This window comes from Lagopus leucura, unplaced genomic scaffold (assembly GCF_019238085.1).
Source record: "Lagopus leucura isolate 7727_CA_CO unplaced genomic scaffold, USGS_WTPT01 Super-Scaffold_100054, whole genome shotgun sequence".
In the NCBI taxonomy this organism is placed as follows: Eukaryota; Metazoa; Chordata; class Aves; order Galliformes; family Phasianidae; genus Lagopus; species Lagopus leucura.
Genome location: NW_024962300.1, coordinates 210,838 through 226,058, shown reverse-complemented (window position 1 = coordinate 226,058; position 15,221 = coordinate 210,838). Strand labels below are relative to the sequence as shown.

At 48.6% G+C, this 15,221-nt stretch overlaps 1 protein-coding gene across 7 annotated transcripts in view; it reads left to right on the top strand.

The window, feature by feature from the left end:
- The window catches only part of PLEKHG4 (pleckstrin homology and RhoGEF domain containing G4), a 79,789-nt gene that overhangs the window by 36,380 nt on the left and 28,188 nt on the right, over positions 1-15,221 (top strand). For all 7 annotated transcript variants that reach the window (XM_042886153.1, XM_042886155.1, XM_042886154.1 and 4 more), the window contains exons 7-10: positions 1,746-1,832; positions 3,590-3,706; positions 6,281-6,379; positions 6,976-7,124. In XM_042886153.1, coding sequence (XP_042742087.1) covers positions 1,746-1,832; positions 3,590-3,706; positions 6,281-6,379; positions 6,976-7,124 — 452 coding nt within the window. The remainder of the gene's footprint in view (positions 1-1,745; positions 1,833-3,589; positions 3,707-6,280; positions 6,380-6,975; positions 7,125-15,221) is intronic.

Below are 15,221 nucleotides of genomic sequence, written 5' to 3'. Positions count from 1 at the left end.
AAATGGTTTTTCGGCTGCTGTTTTCAGCACAGCGCACAAGCAAACGAGTGTTTGGCTCTTAGAACTCTGTGTTACACCAACCCCAACCTTTAACCTCTCAGAATCACAGAATGGCCAGGGTTGGAAGGGACCTCAGGGATCACGAAGCTCCAACCCCCTGCCACACGCAGGGCCACCAACCTCCACATTTCATAGCAGCCCAGGCTGCCCAGGGCCCCATCCAACCTGGCCTTGAACACCTCCAGGGATGGATGGGGCATCACAGCCTCTCTGGGCAGCTGTTCCAGCACCTCACCACTCTCATAGTGCAGAACTTCCCCCTGACATCCAGCATAAATCTGCCCTCCCTCAGCTTCAAACCATTTCCAGATTGTAAGTCTTACAACTGCTGGAGTGTAGGAGGGATTGTGGAATTATACTTTTATCTAATTCATAGCTCTGTGACCCATCTTGGCACTGTGGATACTCTCATCCTTCATTACCTCCTAGCAGACAAACTCAGAGCTACTGGTGTTCAGTGTCCCCCCATCTTCTCTTTAGATGAGCTTTAGTATTTTACCCATTTCAGCCTAATTCTGCTGCAAGTTCTTTTTGGCCTTTTGATCAGTGTTTGAGATAACAGTGAAAGTATGAATAATTTGCTTTGGAGAAAGGGATCTGAGAAGACAGGAACCTCTTGCTGCTCTGGGAGGTATTTCAGCTGAGCTATTTTCCTGGCTGTTCCAAAGGATCCTCTTTTAGCATCACAGAGAAATGTCTTTCCCTTTGTTCTGTGATCCCTGCTGCCGCCTGCATTTGCAAAGCTGGGTTTGTTTCTAAATTGCAGTGCTGGGTGCTGGTCAGGTTGGGCAGCACGGTCTGTGGTGGAAGGGAGATGTCTGCCTCTGTGTGCTGGCCCTGCTGCTCGTGTTGGATATTTCACTTCAACAGTGCTGGGGCATTTTCTTAAGCAGGGTTGCTGTGGCCTCCTGTATGGCAAGCTCCTTGCAGCCTGAGCACTGCCGAAAAGGATTTGTTGCTGGATAGTTCCCAAGGTCTTTGCAGATGCAGTGAACAACTACACGACACTTAGATGGAACGGCTTCTCTCTAACCATGAGGAATGACAGCTTTTCCTCGCAATCCAGATCCCAGTATCATTTATTTGGTCCTGTCTGTGTGATCTGAATGTTTCTGCTATGTTTCCCTGTCCTTGCTGTCAGTTTCCTGTAGAGTGCTTCTGTAGTTGGAAAGCTGATCCTGGGTCACAGATTGCGCTGCATCTGCCAGGCATCCCTCAGTATGTCCAAATAGGAATTTCTCTTGGTTCAACTCTAGCGACAGGATGCAAGTCCTTGGTTGTGAGTTGGCAGTAAGTATAGAGAAGATGATATTTTTGGCACTGTGGGGAAAAAACCTTCCTTTCAGTTAGGAAAAACGACCTTGACATGGACATTGAATGTAGCTGTTCTTAATTTTTTCCTTCGCTGATTCTTTTCCATATATATAAGGCAGCATTTTTTTAGATGAGCCAAGACCTGCCCTCTTTCACTGCTTCCTTAAATACTGCATGATTAGTTGACGTGAACTGAACTACCTTAAGGCCTTGGTGCTCTGCAGAGCAGCCTCCCCTGTTCCTAGTGTCTGCCTGCCAGGCTTCCAAGTACCTTTGAAATTGCAATCTCTTGTGCAGAGCTGGGACAGTAGATTCTCCGTAGCATCCTGGTGGTGGACAGGTGATGGGATTTCCCCTCTGTTCTTTTGCAGGACATGGATCCTCATTGTATTCATGGAGTACTGCTGCTGGTTGAAAGAGATCTGACTTTTCGGATGGAGAAGCCAGCAGCAGGACAGGTAATAAAAGCATTTGTGCAGGGGCTGGGGAGCTCTTGTTATCCTGTGTTTAACTCTGAGCACAGGGTTCTGAGTTCACTAATGTACGCTCATTCTCACATGAAATCCCTTCAGTTCTCTATATTTTATGGTTGTAGTCTCTTACGGGTGTGGTATTTATGGGGTTGTAAAATTTCCTGGGAGCTGAACCTATCTCTGTCGTGCTGTGTTTATTGTCAAGTCCATCGCTGACGTGTCTGCCATAATTATGTCAGTCTGCTGGGGCCCTTGAGATGCAGGGGGTTTGCTGGGGACGTGGAGAGCTGTATGGAGGAGCCTGTTCATTAACAGTAACAAATAGGCTTTTCTTGCCCTCCTCTGAACGACGGAGGAAATCCTTGGTCAAGAAGAGATCTCGTTTTTCTCAACTCCGGACTCCATCCCATGAAGGGACTTGTTGCTTCACAGACTGTTCCTATCTCATGTTTCCTCCCCTTGTAGCCGCTGCTGTCAGCGGCTGAGAGCCTTCTGCAGGAGGAGGAGGAGGAGACGTGTAAGCATGTGAGGTTCTCCTGCAGCTGAGATATCTGGGAAGGGTAACAGGAGGTGCTAACAGAGGAGGGAAGATCATCACAGCATCACTATGCCCCCCCTCCCGCTAGAAGTAAATGTGCCTTGGTATTCCACAGCTGTGTAGGAAGTTTGGGCTTTTTAACCTCTCTGATTGCCTGTGATGAGTGAACAGAGCATCAGACTGCATCTTACTCATCTCCCTCTGCACCAAGACTGTTACATGCTGCAGGGGTAGACTGAAATCCTGTGCCTGCCACAAAAATCCTCTTGGTTTCAAAGTAGACCTGGTCCTCCTTTTTGACCCTGCAGGACAGCACTGTGTTTGCTGTGTGTGGCACGCTGCCCTGAAAGCCTAACAGACAGCAAATGCTGTTAGTCCATTTCTGTGTTTGCAGGTGTGTGCGTGCAGGGCGAGCTCCAGAAGGCATTACTTAAAAGCAGTGAGTGCATCCAAAGCGTGTAGGAGGGAACAGAACAAAGCTTAATAAAGACATGGGCATGCTGGAGGAATTGGAAACATCCTCACTATTTCACATGGAAGTGAAAACTTTGCAGTGCGTGCATCGGGTTAACTCTCTGCACCTGCACTCTTGGGCTGGGTTCCACCTACCTTCAGGAGCACTTGTCTGTCCCTCCAGAATTCTGTGCTGAGGCACTGCAGACTCAGAGAAAGCAAATTATCAGTGCTGAAATCTAGGAAACACTTGGAGCAAATAGCTGCTGTGGTGAGTGCAGGATTGAGGGTAGGGCAGGGACTGCTCTGAGAGAGAGGCTCAGATTTTCCAGGAAGTGAGCTGGGGAAGCTGGGGGCTGGATTTAGGCTCCGAGGCTCTCCAAACAAATGCAAATTACAACCCCGTGTGAGAGCAAATGAGGGAGCTGAGTCGCTCTGCTTGTCCTTGGAAGTTTTGGATGCAGCTAGAGAAAGCTGGCTGCTGCCAGACTTCCATCACAGATGTTCTGCTTGGTGAAACGACGTGTTTTGGCCTGCGTTCCCTCGGGGCTCACCCACTAAGCTGCACAGCAAACTGCTCCAAGATGGGAACTGATTTTTTTCTTCATACTGCAGATACACAGCGTGCCTTGTTTTTATGCAAGATAACAAGAGACAGCATTGCTTCATTTAACTTCCCCTCCTCCTTGCCAGCACTCGCTGCTCTTTAACGCAAATGTGCTTTTGTTTCTCCCGTTCTGTTTCAATGCAGTTTGAAATTCTCACCTCCATGAAATCCCTCCATAAGCACATAGACAGCTCACAGCTGCCTCTGGAACTGGAAGGGACCTTCCCGTACTGCCACCGGGACTGGTTGAGTTTCCGTATGGTAAGTGGGTGTCTGGTGTTCTTTGTAGCTGGGAGGAGTTGAAGCAAGAGAGCAGAGCCTGTGAGCAACTGAGCCTACAAGCACAGAAAGGCAGTGTTTCCTGTAACAGCTGCGCATGCAAATGACCATCTCTGTTGCCAAAGGAGTGCTGACATCGTCTTCATAACATGGAGGTATCCTGTGGCCTATTAGCATAGCTGGAGGAACTTCAGCTTTCAGCTCATCTGCTTGAACTGTGTTAATTCAGGTTTGCCCGTATTTTGAAGGGAAAAAAGAAACAGAATCCTTTGTTGTGATGTGCAGTGACGCTTCAGGCTTAAGGACAGGCACTTCTTGTGCTCATCTCAGGATAGCATATTGGTGCCTGATCATCAAGGACTCAAAAATTAATTGATTGATCAAAAATTAGATGTTCTGGGACTTGGGACAAGCTCCCTGGACAAAGCCAGAGGTGCTGCTCAGTGAAAGCTGCGGTCCTGGAAGGAGTCAGACTTGGAAGTTCCTGATAATTGTTTCAGATCCTTACAGGAACATGTATTTGCTGCTTTATTCACTTATTTACCAAAGTTGTCATCTAATTTGAATGCTTTAGAAAACATTGAAACTAAAAATACAAGGAAGGGCTAAAAAAAAATCAGTCTAGGGATGTTTTCTTCCTTTTTGAGAACGGTTTGCATGAGGTCAGGAGGCTGCCCTGTATGGATTCTGTTCAGTGTGCCTTGGGAGCAAGGTAACAGTAGGAGGCAGTACCAGTAACCTGTTCCTTCTCCCTGTTTCACTGCTTTGGATGTTCCTCAGTGCCACGATCTTGTTTGACCACTCTGGAAGTGTTTGAGCTGACCCAGGTTAATCCTGAGGGGTGGAGGGGCTGCAACTGCAGCGACCAGATGCAGTTCATATGGAGGGAGCCCTGGCTAAGAGAGCAGCAGCCATGTGCTGGTGATATCTGGCAGGACTGCAGGTCTTGCTGGCCATGCAGGGCTGCCAGAAGTCTCTACAAGTAGCATTTGTGGCCCTCACAATTATCCCCTTGTATGCCCTCGTTGCGGAGGGAGCATAAGTCCTGTGGATCAGGATCGTGTGCTTGTTGAGCATGTGGAAGCTGGATTGAGACACGATCTGGCACACTGAGATGAGACAGGATTAGATCTCTGTAGAGCTGCACACCGTTTGACTGTCTCCTCGTCGCAGTTGAGTGGCTCAGCCTGTCTCCTGCACTCCCAGAAGGTTCGGTGGTCTCCCAGCTCTGATCTCTACCCGCAGTGCTGCATGGCACACGCTGTGGGATGTGGGATGTGTGAAGCAGGTTATGATATTACTGATAATATTATCGTATTGCTGGTGGCAAGCTTCAGCAGTTAAGCTTAGCACTTGCCAGATGTTAGCTTTCCCAGTTTACTTTCGGACCATTTTTGTCTTTAAACTCTCATCTAAAAGTACCCTGTGCCCGTGCTGATGCAGTAGAAATGCTGAAGCCTTGGTGCCTAGGATAGAATCTGAGAACTTGAGGTTGGTTTGGCAGTGGGGAAGCAGACAGGCTTTGCAAGAGGATGTGGATTCGTTTTCTGGACAGAGTTAAGAAAAGCTGAGGTGCAGAAGGATAATTCTTGCAGAAAGGAGCTCGGTATCAGAATACCTCTTGTTTCCATGTCTCACAACACACAAAATGTTACCAAAGGGAGTTGGTGTCGGAATTGGTCTGTATGGGTTGCCTGTTTATGTAATGCGCTGGATGTGCTAATGACCCTTTTAGATCTGCAGCTGTGTGGCAAACAGTGTTTATTTCCTGCCTCGGTGATCTCACCTGCATCCTGCCTGCTAATCTGTCCCCTCTGGGGCTGTTCAGCACTCCAAAGAGGCGGTTGAATTCAACTGAACTCAAACAGCAGCTTTCACCATTTGCCTTTTCCTTTGTTTTTTTTTTTTCTTCTTCTCTTTCTGAATAGCTTTTCCTCTCTTCCCTGACTTCAGTGGCTGCAGGGTGGCATCTGTGAGTCTCTAGGCTTATAGCAGTGACTTTTCAGAAAAGTACTGTCTCCTCTCACCTATGTGTGAAATGGTTCCTTTGGTCGTTCTTTTTTCCCAGAAGAGAGAACAGCCTTCAGATTTGCTGGTAGTTTAAGGTGCTTTGACTGTGGAAGCTTTCCAGTTTCCTAACCTTTAATTTACACCACTTTTAGCAAAAAGAGGGATAATTTAAAGTGTAGAGATTTCAAGTGCTACTTCTAAGTTTTGTTCCTACAGAAATGCATGTGCAGTGATTCATCTTAGTGGGAAGTTAGAAGAAATGCTAATTGTAGAAGAAGGTGGGACATAATTGCACTGATTTTCTTTTCTCTAAAGCGTGGTCCAGGCATGCCATGAGTTTGGAAGGTCCCTACAGAGTGATGCACAGGCTTCAGCCTGTGGTGGCTCATGGGCCTCTTTCTATTCATGCAGCCTTTCCAAATGGTGTAATTGAACCCTTGGGTTCATGTGCTTGATCCTTTTGTTTTTCTTTTCCTTTTAACTTTTTGCATACTGAAAAGATAGCTTTCTCATCAGCTGTGAGACATTAATCTCTGCCTCTTACAGAAACTGGAACACTTGCTACAAGGATGCCAAGGGGCTTGTGCCTTCCTCCAGGGAGCCATTCATAAAGTGGAATCTGGAAAATTACCAGCAAGAGCTGAGGTGAGCATGTCCCTCACCCCACACCAGAGGTGAGCTTGGGGCAGCAGGAAGCTGAAGAGCTGCAGAAAGGCCCTAATTTTGAATGTGAAAGCTGTAGTGGCAGGTCATTCTGAGAGCTGTTGTTGTAAGCATTATCCCCTCCAGAAGCTTCCTAACCACTGGTATGGTGGGAAATTGCTGCCTGCTCTGCGTTGTGTCCCAGCAGCACAGTGTTGGAAGATAATTGCAGGAGCCTCTCTGGGTCTTCCTGCACCAACGCATCTTTCAGCAGGCCCAGGCTAAGAGAACAGCAAGAGTTGGCTGTCAGAGGAAAATGAGGGTGAAAAAATGATTCTGTGCCCAGCAAGTGGAGCACAGTAGGAACTGGTTTTTGGTTTCAGTCTGGTGGGGTGGAGTATCAAGAGCATAAGGGAACGCTGTTTATCGCTTTGGATTTGGCATACTTGAGAGAAACAGCCCTGGGAACCAAACTCCCTCTTTCCTAGGGTGGGACAAGGTGAGATGTGGTTTAGTTTGGGTTGGCCTCTGGTTTTTGCTGGTTCCCTCATCACCTGTATGTTGCAGTAACAGCTCGTCTCACTCTTGCAATCCCTCAGGAGGCTGCTGTGCTGCTGAGGAACTACAGGCAGCTGATGAAGAATGTTCTGGAGGATGCACGGCTGGTCAGGCTGCAGCTGGAGGGTGGAGCACTGCTGGCCAGGCTGAGGAAGGAGGAGTCTTGTGTCACCCTCACCCAGGACTACAGGTGAGCCCCTAGAGAGGGAGAAAAGAGGAGCTGGAGGTGAGCACAAAGCAGGCAGTGGCATTCTTGGAGATGGCCCATTGGTGCAATCCAGTGAGCAGTTTTTTGGGTAGAGAGGGCTTCTGTTGAAAACAAAGGTGCAAAGCATAACAGCTGTACTCTTATCCTGGCTGCTTCTTCCCTAGTCCAAAAACTTAGTAAGCAGATTCATCTAGACGGTTATTTAAGCTCCTTTTCCAAGCCAAATCTCATACCTTGGGTAGTGAGGAAAGGGTAGGATATTCTTTGTGCCTCTAAAGCAAAAATTGTAATTGATGGTGCCTGCGACGGATGTTTGGGGCCAAGGTTGTGTGATTTGCCAAGGCACTGCTTATGCAAGGGGATTTCCAAGGGCCTTAACTGAGAGGAATGCTTTCTGGCTGTAGCAGGCTCTGATCTATTCTCACACTGGTGTGGTTTGCACAGCAAATACTCACTGCCCACTTGCAGAATCGCTATGAGAAGCAGGGGAATGAGAGAGGCCAGCTGTTTGAAATCCCTGGGGCATTACACAACCCCTGTTTGTACTGTCAAACACCTGAAGCCTATCAGCGTGTGAAGTCCTCTGTGCTATGTGCTGTGCAAACAGCAAGGCATTCCCTTGCAGCCCGGAGCTTCCAGCCTGGCTGTGAGATAAGTTCTGGTGTGTGGTATGGCAGGGCACAGCGGGTGGGGAGGGGGGGGGTGAGGAACGGCCCCGTATCCGCAGCCTTCCCTAATTAAGCTCTTTGTTGCCATCACAGGCAGAGAGGTTTAAGAAGAGGGAAAGGAGTGGAGATAAGAAAATAGCTTGCAGGTGTCTCACCTAAACACGAGGGAAAGAATGTTTCTCACTGGCAAGTGGATGGCTGTGGGAGTTGCTGCCCGGCACTGGAAAGGCAGGGTGGGCGTTCTGGGGACGAGCGCTGTAACCGTTTCTGCTCCGTGCTGTGATGCCTGCAGCAGCAAGCCACGAGAGCGCTCTTCTCTTGCTGATCTGCTGAAATACACCTGGTGCAGGTTTTGGGCAGAATGAGGAGTTGGAGCCTATTTATTCAGACATAACGTGAGAAGCGCAGATGATGCGGGTGGTTGTGTTTTGTGTGGCTTTATTTTATTCTGTTCTTAAGCAACATGCGGCAACTTCACAGGCTTGAGAGAATGAGGGGAACATGTCTGCTTTTTATGGGTTGTTTGGGTTTTGAGCTAAACATGTGTTCGTGTGCAGGGAAATTATCAACTTTGAAACTTGACCTCACGGAGCCTCAAAGGATTATTTACTGCTTTGATTACCTTAGTGAGGATAGGGGTAGAACACACACACGCAGCGCTTTGATTGCGTGGTGTTGGTGAGCACACGCCGAGGCTGTGTAGCGTGTTCTGTTTAATTCAGGTCATATTCTCTGCCTGCCAAAACATATGGGGAGTGTGTGCTGTGGGGCTCTCTCCAGCCTGAGGAGGATAAATGAAAGCAGGTGGAAAAAGTTTTTTTTTTTCTTCTTTTTAGCTTGTGGATCAGTTGCAGAAACTAAAATCTGTGTGGTATTTTCAAATAAGGAAATGCCTGCTTGTCATGCAGCTCAGGACAGAGGGCTCTTCACTGTTCCAGGATCCTTTCAGATGAGGGTAAAACCTCCCATCACATGGCTGGAGAGCCCTGTGCAGGGCACTGCTGCTTTTAGACCCTCTATGGCTCTGCACTTGCTCACGCAGCCCCTTCTGTCCAAGCTGGTGTTCAGATAGGAGAGGTTCTGGGTTCTGTTAACCTTGCAAAGGCTCCTGTCATCGTGGTTTTTAAGGGCTGCCTTAACGGATGGGATCAAAGCAGAGTTGTACTGACATACTGTGGCTGGCCTGCTGAAGCTGGCTGTTGATGCATGTGAGTCCAATGCTGAACTTTGGAAACGTGGAAGATGAACAGTGCTGTCGTGTCTGTGTGCTCCGCACAACCCGCTGGATTGCTTTTTTGATCCTTTCAATTGTTGCATGTAGATCAGTGCTGAAGTCTTCAATTTCTCCCATCCTAACATACATCCTAACATCCAAAATCAAATGGTTTCTGCCTTCTACGTCTTCTTTCGGCTCTCGTTAATCACTTGTCACACTGTGCGGTGCAAAAGGCTGATCCTGCAGACTCATGACATCCCAGACTGCCTAATCCGAAGTTGTGAGGTCAGCTGTGAACAGAGAACTGTCAAAACGTGCAGGAATTTCATATGCATAGAGGCTGACATTTCAAGAGCAGGCGTTTTCTGCACTCTTATCTCCAAACAGATAAAATATGCCAACCAGAAGTATTGGGCTCAAGATAAAAACTGATCTTTCTGAAGAGCTATGAAGGGGAAGGAGAGACCCAAGCGCACCATGGCTGTGGGATTACAGAAGCAAGAGGCCTGCCCACTTCTGCAGGAGATGTATTCTGCTAGCTCTGAAGGCTTGTAGCTTCCTGTAGCAAAAAAAAACCCCATGTAACTAAAGCTTGATTGCAGTTTAGAGATAGTAACTTAAAACAGGCAAGGAAGAAGGTTTGTGCTCTGTGTAATTGCTTGCTATCTGCCAAATACCACTGGGAAACGCATGGCAAACAAGCCCTGCTCTGGTCATTCAGTAGTAATAAAGCTTCCCTTGGGGCTGGTTTTGGCACCTTTCCCTGTCATGTCCTTTCAGGCAGCCAAAATGTCCATCAGTGTTTGGTGACACAGAGCAGGGGCACCTCGCTGCTGCTCAAATCTGACCTGGGCTCTGGGAGGTCCTGCCCTGATGGATGCTGTGGCACCACAGCTGTGGCTCCCACTGGTAACTCTTCCCTCTCTGGTCCCAGCGTGAGCTGACCTGGAGAACTACATGCTCACCAAGTTCTGCTGTGAAAGATAGCTGAACTCATCTGAGTGCTCATCTGAAGAGGGAAAGGAAGACCTGGAGGTGCAGGGGAGCTGCTGAAGCCAGCTTTGCTGCTTAGTGGAGTTGGCAGGGTTGAAACCCAGCGCATCTGCATCACACAGACTCCTGCGCCGAGCGCTCAGTGCTTCCCCAGCTCTGTCAGCACAGCAGTTGAAAGCTTTCCAGGTTTTGCTGTCCCAGCCTTTCAGGGCATTGAAATGCCGCCCGTTGGCCCACTGGAAGCTTTTGTCACTAAACGTGGACAGATGCCATGCAGACATCCACCACTTCAATGCTACTAATAATACTTTTTGCACTTCTGGACAGGAATTCTCGTATGAAAAAGGCTCGTTCGTCAGTTACGTGGGGTTGGCTAGCAGGTGTGTCTGGCTTTGGGATATCTCCTGTATCAATCAGCCGGCCTGTGCCTTGGAGGCAGCTCACTCAGCCAGCTGCAGGAGGTGTGCAGACACGCTGCTTACCTCGCGGTGGGTTCTGAAGATCCCACTTCCATCGTAAGGCTTGGGAAGCTGCCAGAAGGCAGGCAGCAGCAGTGGGAGCTCTTACTGAATTGAGACGTGAGTGTGGAGACCGGGCAGCGAGGCACAGAGACTTTGAACCTCATCTTTTCCACTGTTGTTCTCATTAACGCTGCTCTTCTGGCACAGCCAAGAGCTGGGAACGCTTGCCAACAGGAGGTGTCCAGTGATGCCTTTCGTCCTCTCTGCTATGAGTCAGAACTGGAGTAAAGAAAACACAAATATTTTTTTATTAAAGGTGCTTTATACCGGTCATACCAGAACACACCCCATGCGTGGTTCTAGCAGCAAAAACTGTGCTCTCAGTGTGGTGCAGGAGTGGAATCTCATTGTGTTCTATGTGCTGCCAGGTATGGTGGCCACGAGATTAGATGAGAGAGCTGGAAGAAAGGGAGGAAAAGCTCAGATGGTGAAAGCATGACCAGGTTGGGTGCTGGACTCTGTGCAACACGGAACCAGAAAAATCATTATCCGTTCCCCAAACTCCTCATCTGAAAAGAATTTGTGCTTGCAAGCTGTGAATAAACAGCTTAAAAATAGATGGAGGAGTGAAGTCTCCTTTTGTTTGCGAAGGCAGTGCAGTTAGCCTCTGTGCTTCGAGGGGGGAGTGGTGGCAGCCAAGAGCTGGTTTTGTGAGCTGGCTATTTTTGGTGTGATGTGGAGGTCTGGATGGGAGCCCTGGGTGGGGACACACGCTAGCAGAGGGAATGGGCAGCGAGGAGCAGCCTTCCTGAGCATCGGCTGCCAGGTTCCTGATGCTAAAGCCAACTCGATTCCAGCAGTAGAGGGATCCTGGGCTGCCCTGTGCAGCTCCCCTGGGCCTGGCTGTCCCATTGTGGGCCAGGCACCGGGCTGTCTCAACGCCCTGCTTTACTCATCCTTCGGTCACAATAGGGAAGTTCCAGTTAAGTGGTGATAGAGCCAGATCTGCATTGTCTGGGCTGCGGAGAAACCATGCAGTCATTCCTGTCACTCAACCTGACTTTGCAGAGCTCTGTGAATAGAAACTTTGAAACTTATGCAGATTCAGAGAAGACTTTTCTTTCAGGTTTGGCAAAACATTTATTTAAGTACCAGCTGGAGCAGCTCACCAGTGATTGATCAGATCTTTGCTTCACTTGTGTCCTCTGAAATTCAGATTTAAATGTTTCTGCACGCTCTGTATCAGAGCACAACCACAATTTGTGCTGCAGATAAGATCATTCTGCTCCTCTGCACTGGTCTTCCCATCCCAGATGACTGGTTAATGGCTGTGTTGGTGGTGCTGGCTCCAAGGTGAGGCAGCAGAGGCCACCTGCTTCATGCATAGCACTGGCACCTCTCTCCCTTTACTTTCACATGCAGCAGGAAGCACAAAGCCTGCTTGAAGCTGTGGCCAACAAATGCAGGATCTCTGTGGTCGAAGCTGATAGCTTAGAGCTGTGTGGTGTTCTGCATGTTCCTAATGCTAAGACCTTCATCTTGAGGTTCAGATAAACCCTCCGCGTTCATTGGAGCGAGATGAAAACCTGTGCTGAAATACCAGCCTCAAAGTTGAGCAGCTTTGCCGTGAGACGCCTCTGCGCTGTTGCTGGTGGCACAGAAGATGCTGACAGGCACAGAACCCTTTGCCCCCAGCAGTGCACGGGTGGCAGTGCTCTTCCACGATCCTATTTGTTTGTGTCAGGTAGGGGGAGGAGCACGCAGGGACACTTCTATCCAAACACACCGTGCTGCTTGGTATTCATTTTCTTGACAGTCCAACCAGTTCCCTGTGTTGCTGTGGTGGTTTTAGGCTGGTGAAAAGCACTTAGGCTCGCCTTAAACAAACCCTGTTGCTCTGCACATAAAGAAGTGAGGAGCCGTTGTCGTTCCAAGCGAGTGAAACGTGGTGCGGAGCCGCTTGTGGCACTGGCAGGGAGGGAAGAGCTCACAGAGCTGCTCGTTGGTAAGTCTTCTTTGCTCTCTGAGGGTTTCAGGACACAGTCTCCTGTTTGTTTTCTGCTGCTTACCCTGGATTCGGTGGGGCTTTACCCAGAAGGCTCCTGTTTTGCTTGTTCTTGTTTGCAGCCTTCGTCATGCCAACGGGGCATTAGGTAACGAGCGTCATGCTGAGCTGTTTTGATCTGTTCAAAAATATCACGGAAAAAATGGCAAAAAATTTCCAATATAGGATGTTAGCTGGGCTGCCTGGAGTTCCTGGTTCAGCCCACAGCATCCCACGGGCACCGTGTTGTGTCCTGCTGAGTTGGGGTGGACGTTTCTGCTGCTGGGGCAGTTAATATCACAATCACTGCCATTACACGTATTGGAAAGAATGGGATGGTGTAAAAGGAGGAAGTGTTGGGGAAACTCTGGTTTGCTGTGGTGGTGGGTATATATACATACAAGCAGAGCATCTTGAAAGCCCTGTGCCCTAAGTCCAGGGGCACAGCTGTTCCACTAGTGCAGCCAGCCCAAAAATGTGTGTAAACATCAGTAGAGCAACATTTGGAGACGGGAGGTTTTGAAAGCTAGTGGGAAACCACAAGTTGGTGGTCCTAAATAGGTGCTGTCTGGGGCTCTGCTGAGGGATGAGCTGCACCCTGTAAGTGGGTGATTTGATGGGCTGGGGGTTTCTGATAGATCTTGGTGGGGTAACTGAGTGCAAGTGAGGCTGGGGAAAGAATGTAAGGTAGCAGTTTGTGACCACACCTGGATACCTGTATGCTTCAGTGCCATTGCTTTTAAAGGGACTGCAGAGTATACTTCTGCTAAAAGCACATCAGAGTGAACTGTGCTGCAGAAGAGGCTTCTCTTGGCAGTTATGTCTGTGGTGTGTAGCGTTAGCTGTGTTCTTCCCAGCACGTTTGCTGTGCTCAGGGCTCAGTTTGGGCTGTGGTCTCAGCCAGTCCCGCTGTTCGGTGTCCCACAGGCAGCCCCACGCTTGGTTTTGGATGCTGCACCTTTCAGAGGACACTTTGGGGTTCTGAGCGCTGTGCCAGCAGCTGGAGTGCCATTGTTAGGTAACTAAAACCACCGTGGCCATGTAGGTGCTGCAGAGAACAATTACAGTTTATTTAGTGGTGCCTGCATTAGCTTTACCTTAAGAAATTCAAATTGTAACCTTGGCAGCATGCAAACTTTGCAACTTGATGAGCAGGCGTGTGCCTTTGAGGCTGACCTCCTTGATGGGATCATTACAACTCTGGCTGTCACTGCTACCAAAACGCAGTAATGGCCGGGAAAGTCTCTAATGCATTTCTGTTGCTGCAAAACAGCCCTTGGGCATGTGATACTTTCTCTGTGAAGCTGGAAGGGTTTCCTCCTGAAGCATTAAGTGACTCGTCAACCAGGTGTCAATGCAGAGGATGTGGGTGATGTCAAAGCTGTCCCTTTGCCAGACTCTATTCCCGTTCTTCCAAAGCCCACGGAGACTTCCACTTGGAAAGCTGCACACCAGGAGTGGAAGAGCAGGTGATGCTAATGTTGGAACATTGGCTGTGTTTCTTCTGAATCACACAAGAATCAGAGCAGTTGTCCTAGCAGCAGACAGAGGCAGAGATGATCTTGCTGCTTCCTAGGGCGCTCGCAGGCATTGGGCAAGCGTGGCTCTTGCAGCACCTGCGGGCCTGCTGGATGCCTCTGTGGCCATGTATTTCTGTAAAATCAGGTATTTTTGCTTAGAAAGCTGGAGTGTGACTCCCCCAGGCTACCTTCTTGTTCTTTTTCTTTTTTTTTTTTTGAAGGACAGATGCAGGCAGAAATGGCCTTTCTATAAATTACAGGTTTACAATTACCCTGCTATTATCCGACCGTTTGGCACTTCTCCAGGAGAGCTGGAGATGTTTGGAACCTTTTCCACTGAAACGATAATTGCCCAATGAAAACAGGATTTGGGGAAACATAAACTGACATCAAGCTACTCCTTTTTGCTATAAATTATATCGACTCTGCACTGTTGCAAAATTACTTTGGATGATTTGACCGTGGAAGAATGCAGTGAAAGACTCTTATTACCGCACTCACATGTATGGGGAAATTGCAGTGCATCCAAACAAACCCAGGCTTAGACAAGACTTTCCACTGACTTCAAACAACTCTGCTTTTCTTCTTTGGATTCGCTTGGGCTGCTGTTAAAAGATCTGCAAGGTGCTGAAGGTCTTTTTGTTTCCCTTTGTGTAGGTAGAACCAAACTTTCAGTGTGTTTTGTTTCCTTTAGGCCGCCTTGGAAGGAGAGGAGGGCAGGGATGGAAAACCCTGAAGTCTTTCTCTGAGAAAGAAATAGCTGTGTGTGTGAGGTGAAACTTTCAAAGGAAGCTCCTCATTGCAGGTCACTGTCGTGTTTATTTTATGCTAGAAATTAGGAAGGAAGTTAACAAGTGTATAGGTGAGTGGAGATGAGTGTGTGGGTAAAGAGACGTGCAGAGATTTGGGATAACGTGCCTGATGCCTAAATAACATTTTGTGAGAGCTGGAATTGCTTACGTGAATCCAAAACTTTGCCATGGGCTGAGAGTGATTCCTTGGTTTGCCTTGGTTTGCCTACCTGCTGCAGGCTGGGAAGGGCTGTGGTCCTCTGTGTAGGAGTGCACAAGATGGATGTTGGTTGCAGGGCCTGCCAGGCTGCTGAGAGTGAACTGTCAGGAGCTGACAGTGTATGAATGGAGTTACCTAGGAGATGCGGTGGAAGACCAACAACTGC